Source organism: Petaurus breviceps, unplaced genomic scaffold (genome assembly GCF_028583685.1).
Source record: "Petaurus breviceps papuanus isolate PSGF00001 unplaced genomic scaffold, PetGlider_PUasm1.0 90779, whole genome shotgun sequence".
Taxonomy (NCBI): domain Eukaryota; kingdom Metazoa; phylum Chordata; class Mammalia; order Diprotodontia; family Petauridae; genus Petaurus; species Petaurus breviceps.
In genome coordinates, this window is record NW_027187344.1 from 10,823,303 (window position 1) to 10,846,426 (window position 23,124).

At 47.5% G+C, this 23,124-nt stretch overlaps 2 protein-coding genes across 8 annotated transcripts in view; one reads left to right on the forward strand and one right to left on the reverse strand.

Moving 5' to 3' along the window:
• SWI5 (SWI5 homologous recombination repair protein) overlaps nt 1-4,247 on the reverse strand; it is a gene marked incomplete at its 5' end in the record, with an annotated part of 22,553 nt that extends 18,306 nt beyond the window's left edge. The window contains 2 exons of the mRNA XM_069069180.1: nt 3,451-3,499; nt 4,159-4,247. Coding sequence (XP_068925281.1) covers nt 3,451-3,499; nt 4,159-4,247 — 138 coding nt within the window. The remainder of the gene's footprint in view (nt 1-3,450; nt 3,500-4,158) is intronic.
• Nucleotides 4,248-4,348: 101 nt separating this feature from the next.
• Nucleotides 4,349-23,124, forward strand: GOLGA2 (golgin A2). 7 transcript variants are annotated; one of them, XM_069069496.1, is made up of 27 exons: nt 4,349-4,514; nt 6,193-6,315; nt 6,937-7,017; nt 10,571-10,687; nt 11,009-11,052; nt 11,167-11,230; nt 12,200-12,259; nt 12,446-12,526; nt 13,409-13,447; nt 13,590-13,652; nt 13,728-13,821; nt 14,009-14,115; nt 15,216-15,274; nt 15,644-15,785; nt 16,839-16,928; nt 17,027-17,134; nt 17,271-17,358; nt 18,586-18,923; nt 19,339-19,452; nt 20,012-20,236; nt 20,319-20,394; nt 20,673-20,758; nt 20,939-21,151; nt 21,244-21,346; nt 21,566-21,672; nt 21,836-22,004; nt 22,119-23,124. In XM_069069496.1, exons 1-27 carry the CDS (start codon nt 4,467-4,469, stop codon nt 22,343-22,345), a joined length of 3,066 nt encoding a protein of 1,021 aa, XP_068925597.1. In that variant the 5' UTR covers nt 4,349-4,466; the 3' UTR covers nt 22,346-23,124. The 7 variants fall into 7 exon arrangements, with proteins under 7 accessions (XP_068925597.1, XP_068925598.1, XP_068925600.1 ...); XM_069069497.1 differs by having other exon boundaries at nt 18,589-18,923; XM_069069499.1 differs by lacking the exon at nt 12,446-12,526.

Genomic DNA, 23,124 nt, shown 5'->3' on the forward strand with positions numbered 1-23,124 from the left:
AGATAGATAGATAGATAGATAGATAGATAGATAGATAGATAGATAGACAGACAGACAGACAGACAGACCGGTAGGTAGATCCCAGATACAGAAATATCTGGAAGGCATCTGCATCAAGATGACAATTAAACTCATGGGAGCTAATTAGGTCACTCAGAGGACCCAGGACAGACTTTTGGAATACACCCACAGTTCAGGGGACATAATACTGATGATGAGCCAGCAAAAGAAACTGAAGACATATGACAAATAGGAGGATAACCATGAGAAAACAGTGTCACAAAAATCCAAAGAGAGGGTCAGGAAAAGAAGGTGGTCAGCACTGTCAAATGCCATACAGCACAAGGAGGATGAGATCTGCAAAAACACCTACAGATTTGGCAATTAAAATATCAGTGCTAACTTTAGACAGAGCAACTTCAGTTGAGTGATGAGGTTAGAAGCCAGACTGCAAAAAGCTGAAAAATGCAAAAGCAAAGTATAAGAAGTAAAGATTTAGACAGATCTTTTGAAGAATTTAGCTTTGAAAGGAAGAAGAAATTTAGCTTGAGAGGAAAACAGGGTTTACTAAAGGTTTTAAGAATGGAGAAGACTTGGGCATGTTTGTAGGCAGCAGGAAAGGAGCTAGTAGATGACAGGAAGACTGAAGTTTAAAAAGAAGATGACTGAGGGAACAATCTATTGTTTGTCAGTGCAAAGGTGCAAAGATGGAAGATGAAGTACGGTGTGAGAGACAGCAAGCAGTCCAGTTTGACTAGACCAGGGGTGTGGAACCTGTGGCCTTCTAGGTCCTTGGGTGTGGCCTTTTGACTGAGTCCAAGTTTTACAGAATAAATCCTTTTATTGAGAGGGCAAAATGGAGTCAAACTGGTTAAATATAAGATCAAAGCTGAGAAAGTAAGAAAGAATGGATAGACTAGAGGTCATTATGAGATGAAGAATAGATTTAGGAGGAGTAAGGCAAAGGGAGAGATGGAATGATAGTTAATGAAAAAGGGATTATCAGAGTTTTTCATTGTGAAGGTATACATAGAGAGCATCCCTGGGGATAAATCATGGATATAAGGATATGCCAGATAATGAATGCCTTGAGAAAGGAAGGAGAATGACATGGGGCCAGTAAATGTTAGCCATCATGATTTTGATTTTTAAAAAATGTATCAATAAAAATAACAATCTAATCTAACTTACACTGAAATTATATCAAAATCAGGGTATTACATAAATTTTTTTTTTAAGCAATCGGGGTTAAGTAACTTGCTCAAGGTTACATGGCCAGTTATTTCTGGGTGTGGTGCTGAGTATTTGAGCCCAGATTTGATCCCCAGGTCATCCCAACACTGGGGCCAGTGCTCTTACTCGCTGAGCCACATGGCTGCCCCTAAGCAATTGGGGTTAAGTAACTTGCTCAAGGTTACATGGCCAGGTGTTTCTGGGTGGGTGCTAAGTGTCTGAGCCCGGGATTCCATCCCGACACTGGAGCCGGTGCTCTTACTTGCTGTGCTACCTGGCTGCCCCAGCATAAATTTTTTAAAAAGACAAACGATTGGGATTCAGATAAAAAAAGAGGGGAGGGCATCCCAGGTGTTGTAAATATAGTTACAGAGGTGGGAATGAACCTGGCATTTTGTGGGGATGATGAGACCAGTATGACTGGAACAAAAGGCATTTGGAAATAATGTTAGAAAGGTAGAACAAGTCAGACTGTATAAAGTCTTATATATCTGATTCAGAAGTATCAAACTGATCTTTTAGCTATTTAGGCATTACTAGAGGTTTTTAAGCTAGAGCGTAATATGATGTGTTTTGGCAATGGCAGTGTGAATGGTGGGTTAAAGTCAAACCTGGTAATGATAAGAGTGAGAAGGCCAATAGTTCATGAAGTGGTAAGGACCTAAACTGGGGTTATGTCCACGGAAATGAAAAGTTACAGTTGGGAAAAACATTACAAAGAAGGACATACAGGATCTGATAAACATGAGGGTGAGGGAAAGGGAACAATCACAGTTGACTCTTCATTTTCTCAAGCATGGAAAGGGGTAAAAAAAATAGTAAAGTCAGGAGGAAGGGGCAATTTTGACAAGGACACATTGACGAGATCATTTTAGATGCACTGAGTTCATCTAGTGAGATGAAAACAAGACATCCAAATGGAAAAATATCCAGGAGGCGGTTGAAAATGTAAGATTCAGAGCTGCTAGGTGGCGAAGTGAATAGAGTACCAGCTCGGGAGGACCTGAGTTCAAATGTAACCTCAGGCACTTAACAACTACTAGTCATGTGACCTTGGGCAAGTCACTTAACCCCAATTGCCCTGCTTCCCCCCCTCCCCCCCTGCAAAAAAAAAAAGAGAAGAAAAAAAAAAGAAAATGTAAGACTGATTTGAAAGGTCAGAATGAGAGATACAGATTTGGAACTCATCAACACTAAGTATTGACCAAACAGCAAAAGAAATGACAATTGAGATCCATAGAGTAAGTTATCAAATATAGAAAGAGAAGAACAGGGAATTGAAGAAAAGGAGTCAAAGGAATCAATAGTCAAGTAGTTGTAAAAGCAGAATAGTACTGACTCATAAAGAGGCAAGAGAGAGTTCCAAGGAGGCAGTAGAGAAGGGTATCAATTTCTGCAAGGAGGTAAAGGAGAATGAAGGATAAAAAAAAAGGCCATGGGGCTTGCCAATTAAAAGGTCACTGGAGATCTCTGAAGAGTTTGAGTAAAGTGGAAAAGACAGAAATAAGACTGCCAAGTATATATAATATATAAATATATATTTAATACATAAAGAGCAAGTGGGTGATGAAGGCAGCAGGTAGGCTTGGCAAAGAATTGGGAGAAATAGTGGGGGAAGTAGGATCAAACAAAGCTGTTTATTTTTCCCCTCTCTCCCAAGATTGGGGAGATCTGTGTACTTAAAGGTAGAGAGGAAGCAACCAGTTGGGAGGAAAAGATTTTAGAGAGAAATTATGGAGAAAGGTCCTACAGAAAGCAGAAGACAAAGGGGAGGTTAACTTTGGACAGGACTTCATCTGAGTCTGGTGAGGATGAAAAAACATACTTAGAGGCATAAATATTTTGAGGTAGAGGAAATTAGATGAAGTAACATCAGATATCCTGCCTGGATCACCTTAGTCAAGTGGGAGGCAGGTAAGTCATTCAATTCATCAGATATTTATCAAACTCCTACTATGGCAACATCAATCTAGTGAAGGTGGAAGGAGACATTGGAGGCACAAGGAAAGGAAAGGTAAGGTAAAGTTTGGAAAAAATGCTATGAAAACGTCTGCTATGGAATCAAAGAGATCGAGAAAAGATTGCTGTGCTGTAACTGAGGAGGCCCGGAGAGACTGGGCAAAGATACACTGCCTGTGTGGCAGGAGGGTAAATTGAGATGGCACAGGGATGAAGGAAGGGGTCCTTAGAAACATGAGAGCTTGCAGACATACTCACAGGGGATCGAAATGCTGCCGAATGGCGTTTGGGGAGTCCCAGGCGTGCCCTGGAAAGCAACCAAGGAAAAGGTATGGTTAGGGAAGAGGGGAGAGCCCACAAGGTTACCTGAGAGCTGGGGGGGGGGGGGGCTCTGTGGAACGAGCATGCGTGGGAAAGCGAAACTGACCAAGCTGTTCAGGCCACGGCACCTGGGAGGGGAAACACTAAGGAAAGGTAGAGTAGACCCTAAAGGGTAAAGGTCCCTGACGGTCTCTGGGGAAGGAGGTGCCAATGCAAGGGCTTGGTTTCTTTAAAGGGGATGAGGTCTCTGGATGGGGTTCACTGAAGGCCACTCTCTTAAAGGAGGGGTCGTTATCTTAAGACTGGGGTTTCTTAAGGGGGTGCGATCTTTGCGGAGGGGTGGGGTCTTTAAAAGGAATGAGGTATCTGCAGGTGCTCATGACTGGTGGGGGGGAAAGAAAGAACTGCCTTTATTAAGCGCCCACTATGAGCCGGGCACCGTGCTAGGCTCTAAGTTTTGCGGGGACGTGAGGGGACTGAGGTCTCCCGAACAGAGGGTGTCGGATCTTTGAGGAGGGGCCTATGAGGAGTCTCGTCCGCACCTCCGGAGGCCCGGGGTTCCGGGCTCCCCTCCCGGGGGTCTTTGAAGAGCGCGGGGTTCCAGGGCTGCCTGGGGAGTGGCGCGGCGGCGGGACCGAAGCTCACCCCCGGACCAGGACGAGCGCACTCCCAAAAGAGGGACCGGAGAGTCCGCGCCGGTCGGAAGCGGAGCGCGAGAAGAGCAGAAAAGCTGAAGAGAAACAGCGAGAGGGGCGGGGCGGACGACGCGAGCTAGTGGTCGGAGCCGGCGCAGGCGCAGACGCCAGGAAGCGCGGAGCTGTCCGACCCCGCCCTTCGCCCTCCCTATGGGAGGAGCGGGCGCGGCGCGGTGGCTGCCGGATGGAATGCCGCGGTGGTTGCCGGGATCACGGTGATGTGGCCCCCCCCTCCGCCTTCCCCCTCCCCGGCCCGGGATGGCGGACGAGACCCGGCAGAGCAAATTGGCCGCGGCCAAAAAGAAGGTAAACGCTCTTGAGACGGCCCCTACACTCGCGGGCTCGGCTCCGCCCCTTCCCTTCCCGCTGCCTGCACCCTGACAGACCCCCCTCCCGGATCTAGCCTCTCCTTGGTTCTCTCAGGTCCCCACAGATCCCCTTCCGGATCCCTTCACATCGCCCTCCTGATTCTCCTCGGGTCTCCCCCGCCGGTGTCTGAGGGTCCCATCCCCCTGTCTCCCTCCTCGATCCCCCCAGGGTCCTCGTACCCAGTCCCGCAGGTCCCAGTTCCTGAATCCCACAGGTCCCGAGCACTGAAGCCCCCCCAAGACTTCCTCAAATCCCTGGCTCCCCACGCTCCTCCCCCGTCGCCCCCTTGGTGACTTTGGGCCCGTGACACCCTCTCCCCGAGCCCGGGCCCGTGACGTCAGAACCAGCTGTTGGCCTCCCGGAAAGGCCTCCCCCCTCTTCCCACACAGCTGGTGCCTGGAGGGAGATGCCCCCCTCCTCGCCCCACCGCCCCTGAAGTCTTTCGCCCCCACTCTCCCCAAAACCAGATACCCCAGTAGGGGCCCCAAGGTGAAGGCTTGGGCAAGCCAGCTGTTAGGCCTGCCCCGCCCGCCCTGTGGGAATCCGACGCCTGCCTGGATTTCCTCCCTCGGATCCCTTCCCAAACCTCTTCCAGCCTGTTCTAAACCCTTCCCAACCCCCAGCATCGGACTGCACTTTTCCTCAGACTCAGTTCTGGGGTTCCAGAGTCGGGTGGTGGGGGTTGGAAGTGGGATGGGGGAAGATGTGCATGGAAGGACCACATGTAGAGTAATATTATGGAGGGAGTAGATGATTGTTTTTCTTGGAGTAACTCATGTAGGGAGGATTTGGAATGTGGTTAGGTAACCATCCCCCTTCCCAAGTTGTCATTATAACCTTCTGGTCTGGGATATGGACAGGATTTTTTAAATTACTACCTCTGGGGAGATTGTTGAGTCCCTTGGGAACACTTTCAGAGAAGGCCCAAAGACCGGGAATGAATGCATCACTGTGCAGATTCAGAGACCTAACACTGATGATGATAATGACTAGTAACATCCTAAACTTATCCTGTTCCTTGATTCTTAGGCTCTCAAAGATTCAAAACATATTTGAAAAGTGAATGAGAGGATTGTTTTTGCCCAGATTCCAACTCTTTTGAAAGGTCCATGGTTTTTTCTTTCAACTTTCCACCACACACTTTTATTACTTAAATTCCTGGAACCACAATCCTTTTCATTCATTGCCCTGTGCTCATCTGTTGGGGGAATGGAGAGGACTTAAAATGGGAGGAGTTCTATTAGGGTTAGGAGTGAGGTTACTTTAGAGGGGTAATAAAGGATTTAGAGTTAGGACACCTGAGTTTAAGTCCAGATTCTCACACTTAGTTATCTGGGCAAGTCATTTCCCCTTCTTTTACCAACTGGTTCTGAGCAACAAGCTTTATAAACCCTAAAGCACCATGGAAGTATAACTTATTAAGGAAACAGCGTCTGAGCCATGAATCATTTCTCAGCACCTAGAGAGCCTTTGGGCAAAGTTGGAATCGAAACCTAGCTGTCTGACCTCCCAGCCACAACATGCTTTTTTCTTGAGCCCACCTTATTGTATAATTTGCACTGTCCTGGATTCTGTACCCTTACCATTTCCAACCCTAACCTTTTCCTTTCTGCAGTTGAAGGAGTATCAACAGAAGACCAGCCCCAGTGCCCCAGCAGGAGTCAAGAAGAAAAGGAAAACAAAAGATGGCAGTAACCCTGAGACTCCTCCATCTGGTGGCCGACACTCTCCTGAGGATGTGAGTCTTAACTAGAAACACTCCCTTGGAAAAATGGAGAAAAGGGATGATGTTTGAGCTGGTGACCTGACTCAGCTGACAGTTCCCCTATCCCCAGAAGAAGCCTTACAAATGAAAACAGCACCAAGCCACCTGCCCTTCCCTCTAAAAGATACTAGCAGAGTCATGGTGGGGATATCATATCATAGAAAGACCTGGAAATTGGAAGTCAAGATATCTAGGTTTTTGTCCCATTTCTGCTACTCACTGTATGACTTGAGGAAGTCACTTCACTCCTCTGAACCTCAGTTTAAAAGAAGTAAAAGAGATATACTAGGTAATCTTAGCACTTTTTTAGCTTTATTGTTTTAGGATTTTATCATTCTGTGAACTTATCTTCAACTCATCTGGATTATATTAACATGGCCTTGCCCATGGCAAGGCCAGATGTGGATGTTAGGAAGGCTATCCCCAACCCTTGTCTGTGGATTGGGCCCTCACCCTAGCTACCTTCAGTTCCCATCCTCACCCCCATTTCCTCAAGCCTATCCCTTTTACCCTTCCCAACTCTGTCTCCTCCCTCTAAGCCACCTCTCTTTCTCTCTTCCTCCCTTTTTGTTTCTCCCTTTTCACCTCTTGTAGATTCAGGACATTCTGAAGGTGCTGGTGTCCGACCTTAACCGTTCCAATGGGGTAGCGCTACCCCCATTGGACAAGAGGAAGGTGAGACAGTGCCGAGGTCCCCTCTCACTGGCTTGCTTTCCCAGCTCTGCATGCCCCCAAGACTTCTCTGGGTTTTGGGATGACCTCCTGCTTTACTTTTCTGTTGCTGTCATTAACCCATGGTGGCCTGATTACTCCTTCACGTTTACCTACTTGGTTGATTTTGTTTTCCCCCCTCTTCCACCACTTTATCATCTAAGAGGAAGTAAAATGTATTTTGTAGCTAATGGTAGAGCCAGGAGAGTCTTCTTCAGAAAATTTCTGTTTTGTTGGTCACTATACAAAATGTAAGAATTGCTCTGGGTCTGTCCTCAAACCATCTGTCCAGCTTGGGTGGGATGAAGAAGTGTTGGGTTTTTGAGAGTTAACAGATATAGTTTTGTTTGGTATAAAGAAAGAAAAGATGGGTTTATATTGAAACTGGAGTGCTTTAGGTTAGACCTTAGAAGGGATCATCTTCTCTGGAAGGAAAGTGTCATGGTGAAACAGGCTAGTGAATAGAAGTGCTTTTCCAGAGCTCTTATAGGAATAGACTAGATAAAGAGGGAAAAAAAGAATAAGCTATATGGGCTAGGAATGTTTTAAATAACCTTTGAAGGGTATTAAACTTGAGAATTATGTAGAAAATGGGGAAATCCTTCTTCTTTTTGAGGTGCATTGCAAAGTCTTCCCATAAAGAAATGTTTGAGAAGTATAGGAAAAGGAGCCATGTTGGGTGGGCAGGGTGAGATGCTGTGATACAAAAATGTAGGAGTGGGCAGAGGGCTAGAGAGCCTTGGAAATGAGGCAGTGTGCTTCTTGTAGAAGAGGAGGGATATTAAAGAACAGAAGAAAATGATCAGAGGAATGGAGGAAGATTGGGCAAATGGCTGCCTTAGTCTAGATTGTCAGGGGATTCCAGGGAACAGCTCCCTTTGGATTGCAGCCCAAATAGCAGTAGCGTTGATGCCCCAGTGGGATTGAGAAAACTGCCTACTTGGCCTTGGTGAGCACTACCAGCTGTACTTGGGATACCAGTTGGCAGGATTCCTCAGGAATTGGGTAGGAAGTCAGATCAAGCTATTGATGGGGGGAATTGTCAACTCTGGTTTCAGCTTGTTCCCTAGAGGTGAAGTTGGAAGGTGGATAGGTGGTGGTTCTTATCTCCTGGACATTGGATTTCTTCTGCCAAACCAACTGTCAGGTTATCCACATCAGGAAGTGATACTGGCACTTCTTTCTGCAGCAGCATGCTCAAGAGAAGATTGCCAGACCTGAGAAGTGAGGTAGAACTGGGGTCAGATCTTGTTTCTGATGGTCATGGGTAAAGGGATGGGGAAGGTCAACTGTTGGCTTTGATGAGAAAGAAAGAAGTACTTGATATTTTAGTTTTTCAAAACTTCTCACCTAATTGACCAGTCAGGAAGAGATAATATGGTTTATCTTGTCTATTTTGGGAAGAGACAGTGTGATATTAGAGGATAGACAATTGATATGTAGCTGTAAGGAAACTTGGGTAAAAACTCAATTCTGCCACTAAGTATGTGTGATCTCAAGCAAAACACTTTACTCTCTGGGCCTAAGTTTATTAATATGGATCATGAAGGAGGTTGGATTAGTTGATAACTAAGGTTTATTCTATGACTGGGTACTTGGCCTCCATTCCTAGCCACCTCTCTCCCCTTCCTTTTGGGAATTCATTCATTCAGAATGTATTAAATACTTCTCCTCCACAAAGTATGGTTCAAGGCACTGAGGGAGATAAAAACCAAATAAGACATGATCTCCTCAGGGAACTAATGGACTTGGAAGGGAGATTGGAGTTATACACAAGTGACTGTACCCTAAAGTAGAATATGACATGTTTAAGACAGGTCCAGTCAAAGTGCTTGGAGAGTTGAAAGGCTTTATGAAATCACTGGAGTTATCAGATCACCCAGATTGCATTTCCTTTGTACTCTCTCTTTCTGTGTCTTAGCAGTTTCCTTCTCATTTCCTATACCCTCTGCTTCTAAGAGCATCAAATCAGAGTGGTCCCAAATAAAGTTGTAAAATTTCTGGAAATTTGGGTGGGAGAAAGAAAAAGTAGAAACATGTAATGTATTTTTAACCATCCTTTACAGATATATAGTAACTTAGTGATGCAGTGAAAAAAGCATTTGATTTGGAGTCAGAGGATCCGAGTTTGAATCCCAGTGTTGCCAGTTCCTACCTGTACCTGTACTTTGGTTCCGGTTCTTAGCCTTTGCCTTTCTAGAACTCATTTTTCTTATCTGTAAAATGAGTAGCATCCCATCTTGCTAATCGATAATAAAAATCATAGAAAATGACAGGGCAAAACTGGGCCCAAGGGCCAGTGGTCATAGCACAGGGAAATAAGTAGGCAGAAGGCACCATTTGCCCATTACAGAGTCTTCCTCTTTCTTCTCTGTATCAAGAAAGTGAAAATTGGGTTTGGAAATTCAAAGGAGCACCTCTGTTTTCCACACAGAAATGCTTTTCTTTTTTTCTCCATACCGAAATTTCCCCAGACAGATGCATTTTCCCACTTCTGTCTAAAACTGGACTTGCTTGGTTAGGATAAAGGCAAGCTCATTCTCTTCTCCTAATCACTGTCTAAGAAGGTGGGGTCCCCTTGGAGCCCAACCAGATTCCTAACAGAAAATATGAGTATTTGTTTGGGCTTTGACCTAGAGTTGAATCTCTTTCAGAGTTGAAACTTGTTTAGGCAGAGCCAGTGAGGGAAGACAAGGGGATGGTTCATTATTCCATAGGACACCAGGTCACCATTGTAATAGTGCTCTGGATCTGCTGCCTCAGAGAGGGAAGATCTGAAATCTCCCAAGATTCTAGGAGTCCTGGAGGGTGGACTTGGGCAGTGATTATTCTCTTGTACCTGGAGTTGCTCTTTGAAAGCATCTTTCTGGAGAGGAGAGATTTGGGTGATAGTGTTGAGATTGCAGTTTGTTCTCAATACTCTAGTTAGTTAATTTCTCTTTGAGAAGACCTGAGTCCAGAAAAATAGCTTGGGAGTGAGGGGATATAAGAAGTAGGTCTGCCAAATATGGTTGTATCTGTTCCATCGTCCCTGAGATTCATTACCAGGCAGTCAGCAGAGGGAAGTTTCCAAAAGGAGCCAGGGTCTCTCCTGAAAACAAACTAGATTTCTTGGAAAGTAATCTCTTTCTTTTGTCTACATTCTACCCTTCGTTTATAGTACTTTAAGTGCTAGAGAGGTTAGAGCCTTTTGCTACCATTTCTTCAGGGTTCTATAGAGAAGAAAGTATATATGTAAAGGTGATTGTGCTGTCCTTACTCTGAACTCTGGCACTCTCACACTTGCCCCTGTGAAGGGACCTAAGAACAGAATGGACAAGGACTCAGCACAGATTCTGGATTGGAGTATGCAGTCATTACTTTGACTACTACAAGGGACATTCCCTGATTCAAAAACATCTGTTCATTTTCTCCCTTCACCACCTCCCTTACTACACATCCCATCTCTACCCAGAGATCTGCCAGTGTCCTCCTTCCCTGCATGTCACTGTAACCCCCTTGCTCTATTCTGTAACAGGCATCCAGAGACAGTGCTGCTCCTGCCCTGCTGCCTGCAGATGTCACCGTGCCCTTTGGCAGTGCCCATCCCCCCCGTAGCAGTCCCCCATGTCCCACTAGCATGGCCTCGCCTCAGGTTTGTGCTCCTCACCATCCCACTTGTTCGTCATCTCAACTTTATCCCTGACAGCATCATACCTATCTGATACATGTACTCCTTTGGGAGTCTCCCCTCTTCCCTTTTCCTGGGTAGCTTGGTTCCCAGAATTGAGATCTACTCCTCAGGCTTAAGTGAGCCCAAGTCTGGGGTGAGTCCAAGTCTATGACTTTCTATCCCATTTGGCTGCCCTTGGAATAGGAAGGAGGGGGTGCTGGAACTAGCAAGGCCCATTCTGTCCCTAAGTGGTAATTATACCAGAGTTATGTGACCCTACTTTTTTTATTTCCCTCCCAACAGAACTGTGACATCGAGAATGGTCCAAGTCCTATGGATGAAAGCAAGTGAGTGTCCAGTTGTTTCCCAGAGACAGGCTTGGGAGTCCAAGTCATTTTATTCTCTGTGCCCTGTCATTTTCCACCCAGTTGTATTGAACTTCCTCCATGCATGTCTTCCAGATCTCTGTCTTCTACTGAGAGTCTGCGGCAGATCTCAGAACAACTCAATGGTCTCGTTTCCCAGGTAGCATGGGGATTGAGGTAGGGTGGCATATGGGGACAGGCAGGGAAAGATAGTGTGGTCTGGGAAGTTTGGGCAGGATTAGAGAGGACACAGTAAAGGTGATTAGTATTTATGATGTAGAGTACTGTATTGTGTAGGGAGTCAGGGGAATTCGATTATATTTTTATTCTGTTTTTCATTGGCAGCTAGGTTGTCCAGTAAGGAGTCAGGAAAACATGAATTCAAATCCTGCCTCAAACATTTACTCACTGTGTGACACACTGGTCAAGTCACTTTAATTTCTTTCAGTCTCAATATCCTCATCTGTAAATTGAGGGTAATAATAGCACCTACCTTTCAGGGTTGCTGTGAGGTTCAAATGAGTTATGTAAACATGTGTAAAGTGTTTTGCAAACTTTAAAACACTGTAAATGCTAGCTATTATTAGTTGTGTGACTTTGGTCAATTAATGTTGCCTTCCTGGACCTCACTTTCCTCCTTTGTATAATGAAGAAGTTAGTCTAGAGCAGGAAATCTTAACCTTTTTCTGTGACATAGACCCCTTTGGAAGTCTGGTAAAGCTTGTGGACCCCTTCTTAGAATAATATTTTTAAGTGAACAAAATAACATTAGATTTCAAAGGAAACTTATTATTTTGAAATATAGCTATCAAAATATTTTTTAAAAAATAAGTTTGTGGACCCCAGGCTAAGAACCCCTGAACCAGAGATCTCCATGTTAGTTTGCTTTTAATTTTAACATTAGAATCCTGAATGTGTTAGTGTGGGGAGAGTGGATTAGAAGGATTAGATGGGGAAAGAATATATGGGCCAGAAGAAATAGGCTGATGATGGATTGGAGAGAGAAGGGATCAAGCTAATTAATGAAAGGGGGGAGGGGTCGAGTATAAAGTGTATAAAGAAAAGAAAGTTAGAGGATATGGGGAATATTGAGGTCAAGGAAAATCTCGATTGAAATTCTTTCTTCCAGTCCACATCCTATATCAATGGGGAGGGCCCAGTGTCTTCTACCAACATGAAGGACCTGGAGGTAAGTGGCCTAGGGCCTTTGTTGGGATAGGCTAAAGACTAGACTCTTACCTTTGGCCATAGTGGGAAATAGAGTGTCTTGTACCCAGTAAGACTGTCTTAGCTGTTCCCCCATCCTAATGATCTTTCTCTCCACTTCTACCCCAATCCTCCCTTTGTTTCTTCCTCCTCTCTGCATGCGCCTCAGAGTCGATATCAAGAGCTAGCAGTAGCCCTGGATTCCAGCAATCTAACAAACAAACAGCTCGGTAGCAAGATAGAGGAATTGGTAAGCTCCCAGCATGGTCTCCTCGTTACAGCTTCTCTCACCTCTGTCTAAGTCTCCACTCTTCCCTCGGGGCCTTAGAGCAAGTTCCCATTACTGGAACTAGGGAGAGAGCTCTGCATTTGGGGGTGGCCTCAGCTGAGGTACCAAAAAGAATGGGGATTAGTTCTCCACTGTAAGGTTTCCAAGGCACTGAGCATGTAGCATGGCTGTTTCTCTGTGCTATTCTCTTAACATTCCCCCTGAATTGCTCCCTAGATCCTTCTACTACCTGCCCTCTCTCCCACTTACTCTGGGAGGTATTAGGGTATAGTGGAAAGAGCACTTGACTGAAAGTTGGCCTCTGCAGGTGTGACTTCATGTAGACACTTCACCCTTCTGGGTTTCAGTTTCCTTCTCTGTAAGAGGAGTATACAGCCATCTGGTTGGTTTTTTTTTTATGTTTGTGTTTATTGGTAGTTATGTTCCTAATAAAAAATTAAATGGGAGGGGTTCAGAGTAGATTATCTAAAGCCCTTTTCAGCTCTAAAATTTTATGATTCTGTGATTCTCTTTCAGTTCTTGTTTCTGTAGGCAGTAGATATATCTGGGTTTGCTTTTCTAGAAGTGCCTATGATTGTCCTCTAGCATAGACAGTCAGTTATCCACATGCTGGCCTCCTAGTGTAATAGTGAATTCAGTAAGCACTACTCTTCCTTGGGAAACCCCAGAGGAGAGGACTCTTAAGAAAAATGAAGAATCCAGACTAGGTCTGTCTAGGCCCTGGGAATTTTTCCTACCATGAGCCTTCTTCTCCAGTACCTCTCTCTCCAGTGGCTTGGGGAGTATGGACAAGCAGATACTTCTTCTTAGGAGAACACCACCTTGTTTTTGCTCTTCCCACAGAAACAACAGAACCAGGAAGCCCTGGATCAGTTGGAGAAGGTAAAGTGACTGTGCACCTTGTGTAGTTGCCTTAGATTAGAGCCTGTTGCAGCTTGGCAGACCCGCCATCTGCCCCCTATGATAAAGGCTTCCTTTGACAATCCATTTCTGCTACTGGGAACTGATCTCCTTTCTTCCACAGGAGAAGAAAGAATTTGAGCAGAAATTTGCCAAGGAGCAAGGAGCCCTAAGGGAACAGCTACAGGTAAGTGGATGTGATAAAACAAAGTTCCTGCTATCCCACAGAAATTCTCCTCTTACTCTTCTTTTCCCCTTCAAGGTTCATATCCAGACCATTGGGATTCTTGTTTCAGAGAAGACAGAGCTACAAACAGCTCTGGCCCACACACAGCAGGCTGCCCGCCAGAAATCAGGTAGAAAAGGGTTATTGTCCCTACTAACTGCTATCCTAAAGGGCCCCTCCCTTGGTTATGCAGTTCCTTGATTCTGCTGTGCTTTTCCATTGTATAGTTGGGGCCCCCCTCCGTGTATTTTTCTCACCTTACACTTTTGGAGTTGGAAGGAAACCCTGCTCTTACTCCTACCCCATCTCATTCTTAGGAGAGTCGGAAGATTTGGCCAGCCGCCTGCAGTCCTCTCGGCAGCGTGTTGGGGAGTTGGAGCGGACGCTTTCTTCTGTGTCCACACAACAGAAGCAGGCTGACAGGGTAATTCTCATTCTTGCTCCTCAATAGGTATTGTGAGTCTCTTGTTCATGCTGTGTAGCTTATTAGAACTAGGTCCTTGGGATGACCTGTAGGGTGCTGCTGCCTACATGGCCAGGGCCAGGACTGAGGCTGGGAACACCCCCCAGGGGAGGGAGAGCAGAGGCCAGGCCGGGAGCCAACTAATGTCTCTCTGAAATTAGAGAACTGTTTCCAAGGGGTGGGGTTGTTTGTTTGGGGTTGGGTGGTTTTTTTGGTTTTTGTTTTTTGGTTGGTTTTTTTTTGGTTTTTGTTTTGGTTGTTTTTTAAACTGGTGTCTGTCTTCATATGCTCTCTCTCAGGTTCCTCTGCCCCTAAGAACCTCTTGGGGATGGCAGATAGTGTGGGGTACCCTTCAGCCATGAGCTCAAGGGCATGGGGATCCAGGGTATCACTCTGCATGGATGCTTAGCCTCCCTGCTGACTACCCAGGGAGAGAGACTTCTGATCCTAAGCTGCCTCCTTTCCCCAATTGGCCTCAAGTCCTGGCTCCTCCCTTTTTTCCCATCCTCAGGAGCCAGAGAGGAGGGGAGGGTTTGGCCAATAGTGCCTAAGCCAAACTCTTGGCTCCCTTTTTTCCCTCTGCCAGGGCTGAGGGCAGGGATGGGGGCAGAACCCCTATTGGGTGGTGGGGAATAGGGAGGGGGTGTCAGTTCTTGCTTGGTCACATTGAGAACATAAGAACAACAAAAAAGAAATTTTTATTAAATTGTTTTGTGTCTCCCTCAAAAAAAATAACTAGGTCCTTGGGTGAGTAGGCAATGTGTGGTATATTGGAATAAGCACTAGGTTTAGGAATCAGCTGGCCTGGAGTCAAGTCTCATCTATGGCACTACATATCTGACCATGGAAAATTTGCCTCATTTCTGGGTCTGTCTCTTTATCTATAAAATGGGTATAATATCTGACCCCATCTGCATTACTGGGTTTAAAAGGTTCCAGTGAGTTCATGAGTATGAAAGTGTTTTGGAAAATAGGCAGTTTTATTATTAGCAGGAATAAAAAAGCAGTTGTCTGATTTTTTGCTTTCTCCTGCTGTCTGACCACCTTCACTCTTCTTGCAGTATAACAAGGAGTTAACTAAAGAGCGGGATGCTCTCAAACTGGAATTATACAAGCACAGGTTAGTGGGGTAGCGGACAGAGGATGTGGGGATCTCAGTGCAGAAGTGGGCAGGGGCTGTGGACTGGGTTTAGTCCTTAGGGAGAAGACTCAATAGAATCTGATTCGAGACAAAAATCTTGTGTTCAAGAGCTCTGGGCTTAGGAGCCTTACTCTAGTTCTGGAGCAAACTTAATAAATGACTCGGGTCCCTGCCCCAGTCTGGGCCTAAGTTTCCTTATTTAATGAAATAAAGGAATAAATAACATTAATAGTGTCCTCAGGTTTCAAGGTTTTGTGTCTCTGGAGAGGCTGTGGAGGGTGGTGATGTGTGTTTCCAGTGGGCCCCCTGACAGCCCTCTCTCCTACCCCACACCGGTGCCCGTCCCAGCAAGAGCAGCGAGGAGCTGAAGCAGCAGCACTCAGAGCTGGAAGAGAAGCTTCGGGTGCTAGTGGCAGAGAAGGCAGCCACACAGGTGGAGGTAGAGGAACTGCACAAGAAGCTGGAGATGACGGAGCTGATGCTGCAGCAGGTAACAGCAGGGAGGGCATTCCGGGGGGCCCAGGCCCTCCACCATCTGCCCAGTCCCAGAATCCAGAGGTGGGAGGTGGGCCTCGTGCTTCTGAGCAGCAGAGTTTAGAGGGGAGGAGCTGGAGACCATAGAGCTAAAGGTTTGGTGGAGACCTCAGAGGCCACAGACAAGCCAGTGACATTTGGAAAGCTTCCAGCTGGAGGATGGAGAACTCACCTGCCCCTGAGGCAGCCCATTCCATTCTTTACTGCTCTGATTGATGAGTCTCTGCTTGTATTGAGCCACAATCTGCCGCCCATTGTCTTTGACTCACTTCTCCTTGTCCTGCCCTCTGAGACCAAGTTAATGGAGCCAAAGGTAGCTATCACAGCCCCTCTCAGTTTCTTTTTCCCAGGCAAAATATCCCCAAGTCTTTAAACAAATCCTCCTGTGGCATGTTTTCAAGTCGCCTCACCCTGTGGCCCTCCTTTTGATGTGCTATAGTTCAGAAGTTCTTAATCTGGAATTAATAACTATATTTCTATACAATCAATTTTCTTTGTAATCCTATGTATTTCCTTTTATACCTTTAAAAGCCTTATTCTGAGAAGGGGTGTAGAGATTTCAACAGACTGCCCAAAAGGTCTGTGACATAAAGAGAAGAACCCCCGATTGAGTCAGTCAGTGCCCATCCTAGAATGTGGTGCCCAGAACTGCACCATATGTTGGCCAAGTACAATGGGCCCTATGCTCTCTCTTTGTGGACACCACTTCTGTTAATGCAACCCAAGATCATATGAGCATTTTTGTGGCTGCCCTGTCACATAGCTGACTCATCAAGCTTTCAGTCCGTGAAAACTCTCTCTCTCTCACATGGGCTGCTGTCTAGATGCAGTTCCCAGTCTGCCACTGACTAGCTGTGTATCTTGGGTGGGTTACTTCCCTGCTGTTTCATCAGCTCTAAATTGGGTCTCTCTTCCACCTGACTTAGAGGTTATAAGGTGGGGGTTTACTGCTGACCCTCCATCTCAGAGTGGCCCTGGATCTGACTTTCTCTGATTCCTCCCCATCCAGTTTTCCAGTCAATCAGGTGCTCCTGATAGTAACCATCAGCTGCAGCAGGCCCTAGAGGAGCGAATGCAACTGGAGACCCATGTGGGCCAGGTGAGCAGGATGGAAATGAAGAAGGAGGTTAATTCCCAGGTGAATAGCATTGCCCATGGCCATCCCCCCACCAACTTATTTTCCTTCTCTTCTCCCAGCTGTTGGAATCATTGCAGCAGCTCCAGGTAGAGAGGGACCAGTATGCAGAGAAGTTGAAGGAGGAGGGCACTATTTGGCAGCAGCGAGTACAACAACTTTCGGAACAGGTTGGGACTTCAGAAGAATCCAAGGACTTTTCGAGAAGGGGATGGCTTGGGAGGGGAGAGAAGATGAGGGTTGGGGGAAGTAACTTCATGTTCTCATTCCTGCCTTCATCATCTCTCCTTACTGTGCTTTGGGCAGGTGCGGATTCTGGGGGAGGAGAAGGAACACAGTGTGAACCAGGTGCAGAAGCTAGAGACTAGCTTGGCGGAACTAAAGAGCCAGTCTGGTAGGCCGGGGACAGGAAAGCCAGGGGTGGGGGACACAGGATAGAGTGGCTGAGTGAGGAGGAAGCATGGAAAGAAAGCGCCAGTAGTCAGGGTGCTGTGCTCTCCTTGGGCTTTCCTCATCCTTGTTTGTAGCCAGCAGGTGGTGATGCCCTTAGAGTTCTGGGTGGGAGAATCAGGAGGCTAGGGAGCCCTCTCATCTCAGAGGATGGAAATTTGGGGTCTGGCTGGAATTAGCCCAGCATCCAACTGTCCCTCTGTATTCTAGTCAGGAATCCCAGGGACCTTTCCATTCAGAATCATTGCCATCCTCTTTAGGGTTGAGGACAGAAAAACTGTCTCAGTTACTGCTGCCTTGTTACAGGCTGTTTGTGATTTGAACTTTAAGAATATCTCTTTTTTTTGGAGGGGGGAAAGTAGGGCAATTGGGGTTAAGTGACTTGCCCAAGGTCATATGGCTAGTTTTGTGTGTGTGTGTGTGTGTGTGTGTGTGTGAAGTGTCTGAGGCCAGATTTGAACTCAGATCCTTCTGACTCTAGGGCTGATGCTCAATTCACTGTGCCACCTAGCCACCCCAAGAATATCTCTTAAATAATGTTGCCAGGTGGAAGGATTCTAACTTGGCAGAATCTCTGGCTTCAACTGGCTAGGAATCTCAGTCAAGAGTCAGAAGACCTGAGTTCTAGTTCTTCCACCAATAGACTGTATAATGTTGGGCAAGCCCTTTCTCTCTTGGCCTCAGTTTCTTTGTTTACAGAATGGGTTTGATAACATTCTACCTACTTCACATGGTTGTGAGAATAAAAATGAAATAAGAAATGAAAAACTTATTTGAAAAAACCTGAGTTTTAGAGTACTTTTAAGAGAATTCTTTAAAGTTCTCTTAAGAGTTTTTGTTTTTGTTTTTTTGCTTTTTGGAGTGGGGGAAGGCAGGGTAATTGGGGTTGACTTGCCCAAGGTCACACAGATTTGAACTCAGGTCCTCCTGACCCCAGGGCCACTGCACCAGCTAGCCACCCCAAGAATTATTGTTTATTTTAGATTTTGCTCTAAGCCTTTATCCATTCTGACATGTTGCAGAGGGGCTGGGACAATTAGATGCTGGGCTCTCAGATTCCAGCCAGACCCCAAGCAGCAAGGAGTGGAACCTGAGGGTCAAGGGACTGATGGAGGGTCTTGTGTGATGGGGATGGGGAGCAATCAGAAGTCCTTGTGCTTCTCTTTGCTAGCAGTGCCCTCAGCCCCAGAGCCCCTACCTGGTCCCTCAGAGGCAGAGCAAAGACTGCAAGAAGAGGCAGAGCAGCTTCGGAAGGAGCTCGAGGGCCTGGCGGGGCAGCTCCGAGCCCAGGTACAGGACAATGAGGGCCTCAGTCGCCTAAACCGGGAGCAGGAGGAGAGGCTGCTGGAGTTGGAACGGGCAGCTGAACGCTGGGGGGAGCAAGCAGCCGAACGAGAACAGATCCTGGAGAGCATGCAGAGTGACCGCACCACCATCAGCCGGGCCCTCACCCAGAACCGGGAGCTGAAGGAGCAGCTGGCAGAGCTGCAGAATGGCTTTGTCAAACTGGTATGTGCGCCATCCCCTCCTCCCCACTTCTCTCCACCTATCCCTCCTTCCACGACAGAACCCTAGAGTTAAAAAACACAGGTTCTGGAAGGGATTTTAGAGACTGTAGCTCAACACCCCAGTCTTATAGAGGAAGCTGAGACTGGAAGGGAAAAGTGACTTCTTGAGAGCACATGGCTGGTAAGTGGCAGTGTCAGGACTAAAACTCAGGTCTCTTGTCTCCCAGTCTGCTCTCCTATCCACACATGAACTCCCCTTACTTCTCAGGTCCTCTGGGAACTTTTCCTTGAAATCTAAACAAATCTAACAACAGACTCTCATCCTAATCTCAGTGACCTGTATGTAGGCCCTTCCTCTGTGGGCTCAGTTGCTCTCAGTCACTAGTGACTGCTTCCTATCCCTCTCATGTCTCCAGACCAACGAGAATATGGAGGTAACGAGTGCTTTGCAGTCAGAGCAATATGTCAAGAAGGAACTTGCTAAGAAGCTGGGGCAGCTACAGGAGAAGCTGGGGGAGCTGAAGGAGACGGTAATGCCTCATATCATCCAGTGTTGGATAAGCATCCTTTGGGAAGGGGTGGGGTTAGACAGGGTTCTCTGGACATGTGGAACATTCTAGGTGGCCATTAGGATGGGGCTGGCACCATTCACAGTTGTGTAGGCATTCAGAGGTGCTAATTGTAATCTTGGAGCAGGGACAGGATGATTTGGGGGGGAAGTGAGGACCTGTATTTTTTGTGGGGAGGAATGTATGGTATAGGGCTGGGTGAAGAGGCAAAAGCCTTGGAAGACAAATTGGGAGGAGCTAGAAGGTCCAGATTTCATGAGAGGTATTTGAGTTTCTGGAGGGTTGTTAAACCATGGGGGCAGTAAGCAGTGAAGGACAATTTCTAGAAAGCTGGCTCAGCCATTGTTCCTCCCTGGCTTTAAAAGTGAGAAAGAGCTGGGCGTTTGTCTGACTGCCCCCTAGGAGGGCTTCACCCAAGACAAGGCCAGAGACTGGAGGTCAGGCTGGACAGGGCTGTGGACAGGGCCTCCCACCCCCTACTGCTCAATGGGTGCTGGACCTCAGTAGTGCCCCCTCATAGATGGAGCTGAAGAGCCAGGAAGCCCAGGGGCTACAGGAGCAGCGGGATCAGTACCTGGGCCACCTGCAGCAATATGTGGCAGCCTACCAGCAATTGGCCACCGAGAAGGACGAACTTCAGAAGCAGTTCCTGCTGCAGACACAGCTCATGGACCGACTGCAGCATGAGGAAGTACAGGGGAAGGTAGCAGCTGACTTGGCCCGCCAGGAACTGCTGCAGACTCAGGTGAGAGGGCCTTTGGTTCTCTTCACAAGGGGAAGAGGGTGGGAGGCCCAAAGGCTGACATCGTCCCTTCTCCCCTGAACAGGAGCGCCTGGAGGCTGCTACCCAAGAAAACCAGCAGCTGCAGGCCCAGCTCAGCCTTACACCAGCACCCAGGGAAGGTGAGGGGTAGCCATGCTCCTTCTAGAAGATGGCAGAAGGGGGACATTTCCTAGAAATATAGACAGACCGGTAGAGCTAGAAGAAACCTTGGAGATCATCTTGCTCTGGTCCCCTCATACAAATAAGTAACTTGGAACACCCCAAGAGATGAAGCAAACTGCCCAAGGGCACACGGCCACTCTGTAACAGGTCTAGGGTTAGAACCCTGTTTGCCATTAATTGCCAGTCTGGTGCTCTTCCTACTATAACATGTTGCCTCTCCGGCTACCCCCAACAGGAGATGAGTTGGCTGAAGAAGAAATGGAGGATGCTTCTCGACCAGCATTAAGCATCCCTGAGGACTTTGAAAGTCGGGAGGCCATGGTGAGCATGATTTTCTCCCTGTCCACCAGCTCTGTGATAGGTTCTTCCACCCCCTACTTCGAGCTCAAATTCCCAAGCCCATTCAGACTGCCTCCCTTCTAGTAGATACCTGCTCCCTAGCCTTTCTGCCCTTGCTGGTCTTCCTCACCAACTCTCCCACTCATGCCTCTCTGGCCCCAGGTGGCATTCCTGAACTCAGCTCTGTCAAGTATGGAAGAAGAGAGGAATCGGCTGTGGCAGCAGCTGAAAGAACAGCGGCTACAGTGTCGGCATCTGGCAAGGGAGGTGGCCCGGCCCCAGCAACAGCCCTGCCCTTCCTCCCAAGTGCTGAGTGGGGACAGTGTGCCCAGGGAAGCACACCAGGCACTTCAGGCTGCCATGGAGAAGTTGCAGGTGAGGTCTCAAGGTGTGCAGAGAGGAGAACTGGGGAAGAACCCAAGCATGCAGTTCCTGCCATGAGGAGCTGACCCTTTTTGGGGCCTTAGGCCCGATTCACAGAACTGATGCAGGAGAAAGTAGATCTTCAAGAACGAGTGGAAGAACTAGAGCATCGGTGCATCCAGCTCTCTGGAGAGACAGACACCATTGGTAACGAGAGGCATTGGAAACAGGTGGAAGAAGGATGGGGGCAAGAAATAAGCTAGGTGGCAGTGGGGGAAGGGACAGATATGACTGATGGGGGAGATCGGTATGGAGGGAGGCTAGGTAGGTGTGAGTGGCAGAAGCAGGCTAAATGATCGGTTGTCAGGGAGCCCAGGGCATTGAAGAATCTTACCTGAATTGAACATCCTCCTATCCCCACCCCAGGTGAATACATCGCACTATACCAGAGCCAGAGGGCTGTGCTAAAGGAGAGACATCGGGAAAAAGAGGAATATATCAGCCGGCTAGCCCAGGACAAAGAGGAGATGAAGGTTAGCAGGCTCTGCTCCCTGAGAAGAAGAGCCAGGTCTCCCTTCAGGACCCCAGCCAGCCCTCTTTGTTCTTAGCATCTTTGTCCACCTTCATACCTAGATTAGGGAGTGGAGTTAGGCCAGAATGAGCCCAATAGCTTAGCCTCTCCTCTCCCGTTGACAGATGAAGCTTCTGGAACTACAAGAGTTGGTGTTACGGCTAGTGGGTGAGAGAAATGAGTGGTTCAACAAGTTCCTGGCTGTCACCCAGGCACCACCAGGGCCTGCTGGGGAGAGCAGCCCCAATCCTATCCCCGAAGGCCACCTGGATCTCAGTCCACCTGACAAAGAGGGTGAGTGGAAGATGGGAAAACAGATATAGGCGCATACTCTTGGGCTTAAGAATAGAATAGCGGCGGGGGTGTGTTAAAGGCTGCCAAAGCATCTTAAAACCCTGTCTCTCCCAGGCCTCCGGGAAGTGAGCCTGGCGGATGAGACGGAACTTGTGTCTGCTGTGAGTGAGCCCCCCTTGAGCCAGCCTTGTCCAGATGATCCCACAGCCCAACAGATCATGCAGTTGTTGCGGGAGATCCAGAACCCCAGGGATCGGGCAGGGGGTTTGGGAGATAACCCTTGTATCCCCTTCTTCTATAGAGCTGATGAGAATGATGAGGTCAAGATCATGGTGATCTAACAGTGTGGTTACAGGAGGAAGTGGACTGTGCCCTAAGCCAAGGGCATCAGGACCTTTTGTCCCCCTCCAACTCTAGAATAGCTAGGTGGGCTCAAGGGAATAATGGTCTCCTTCTCTACCCCTGGCATCTGGAGTGGGGAGGGTGCACAAGTTAGTGTGGGGCCCCTCGATGCCCACCCCACAGGGCTGTTTATCCCTCCCTAGGCCTGAGTCTTATTTCGTTCCAGCCAAAACAGAGAGCAAGTGGCTGAATAAAGGCAGTTTGTGTGGAAGGCCTGGGGCTTGGCTCACCTCTCTGGGGGTCAGGGGGTGCTTGATGGGGTGTGGGACAAGAAGGTACCACCTCATCCAAGTTGGCATCTCATCTTGGTCCTTAGGGTGGGGGTGGCAGTAGACAGCACTTTTGGTGGGCATCAGGGTGAGAAAGGCTTGCAATTGGTGATGGGATGGGGCAGAAGGGGCAGGGACCCCATTGGGCAAAGGAGCAAGCTTTGTGGTCCTTGAGTGTATATACTGTATCTCTGTAACATTTTGTATATTCTGGGGGTTGGGCCAACAGAGGGCAGACACCCCTGAGCAGGCTATCACCCTGTATGATAGAGTTGAAGCAGGACAGGTTTAATATGGAGCAATGTTCTAATAATTATTTGGGGAAATGGGGAAACTATTTATTGGTGGCACAATGCAGGGGAAGGAAGAGGGGACAGGGTTCTAGTTCCTGGGTGATTCGACTCCTGTTTCTTTTGCTTTTCTCTTTCGGAATAAATGAATTCAGCCAA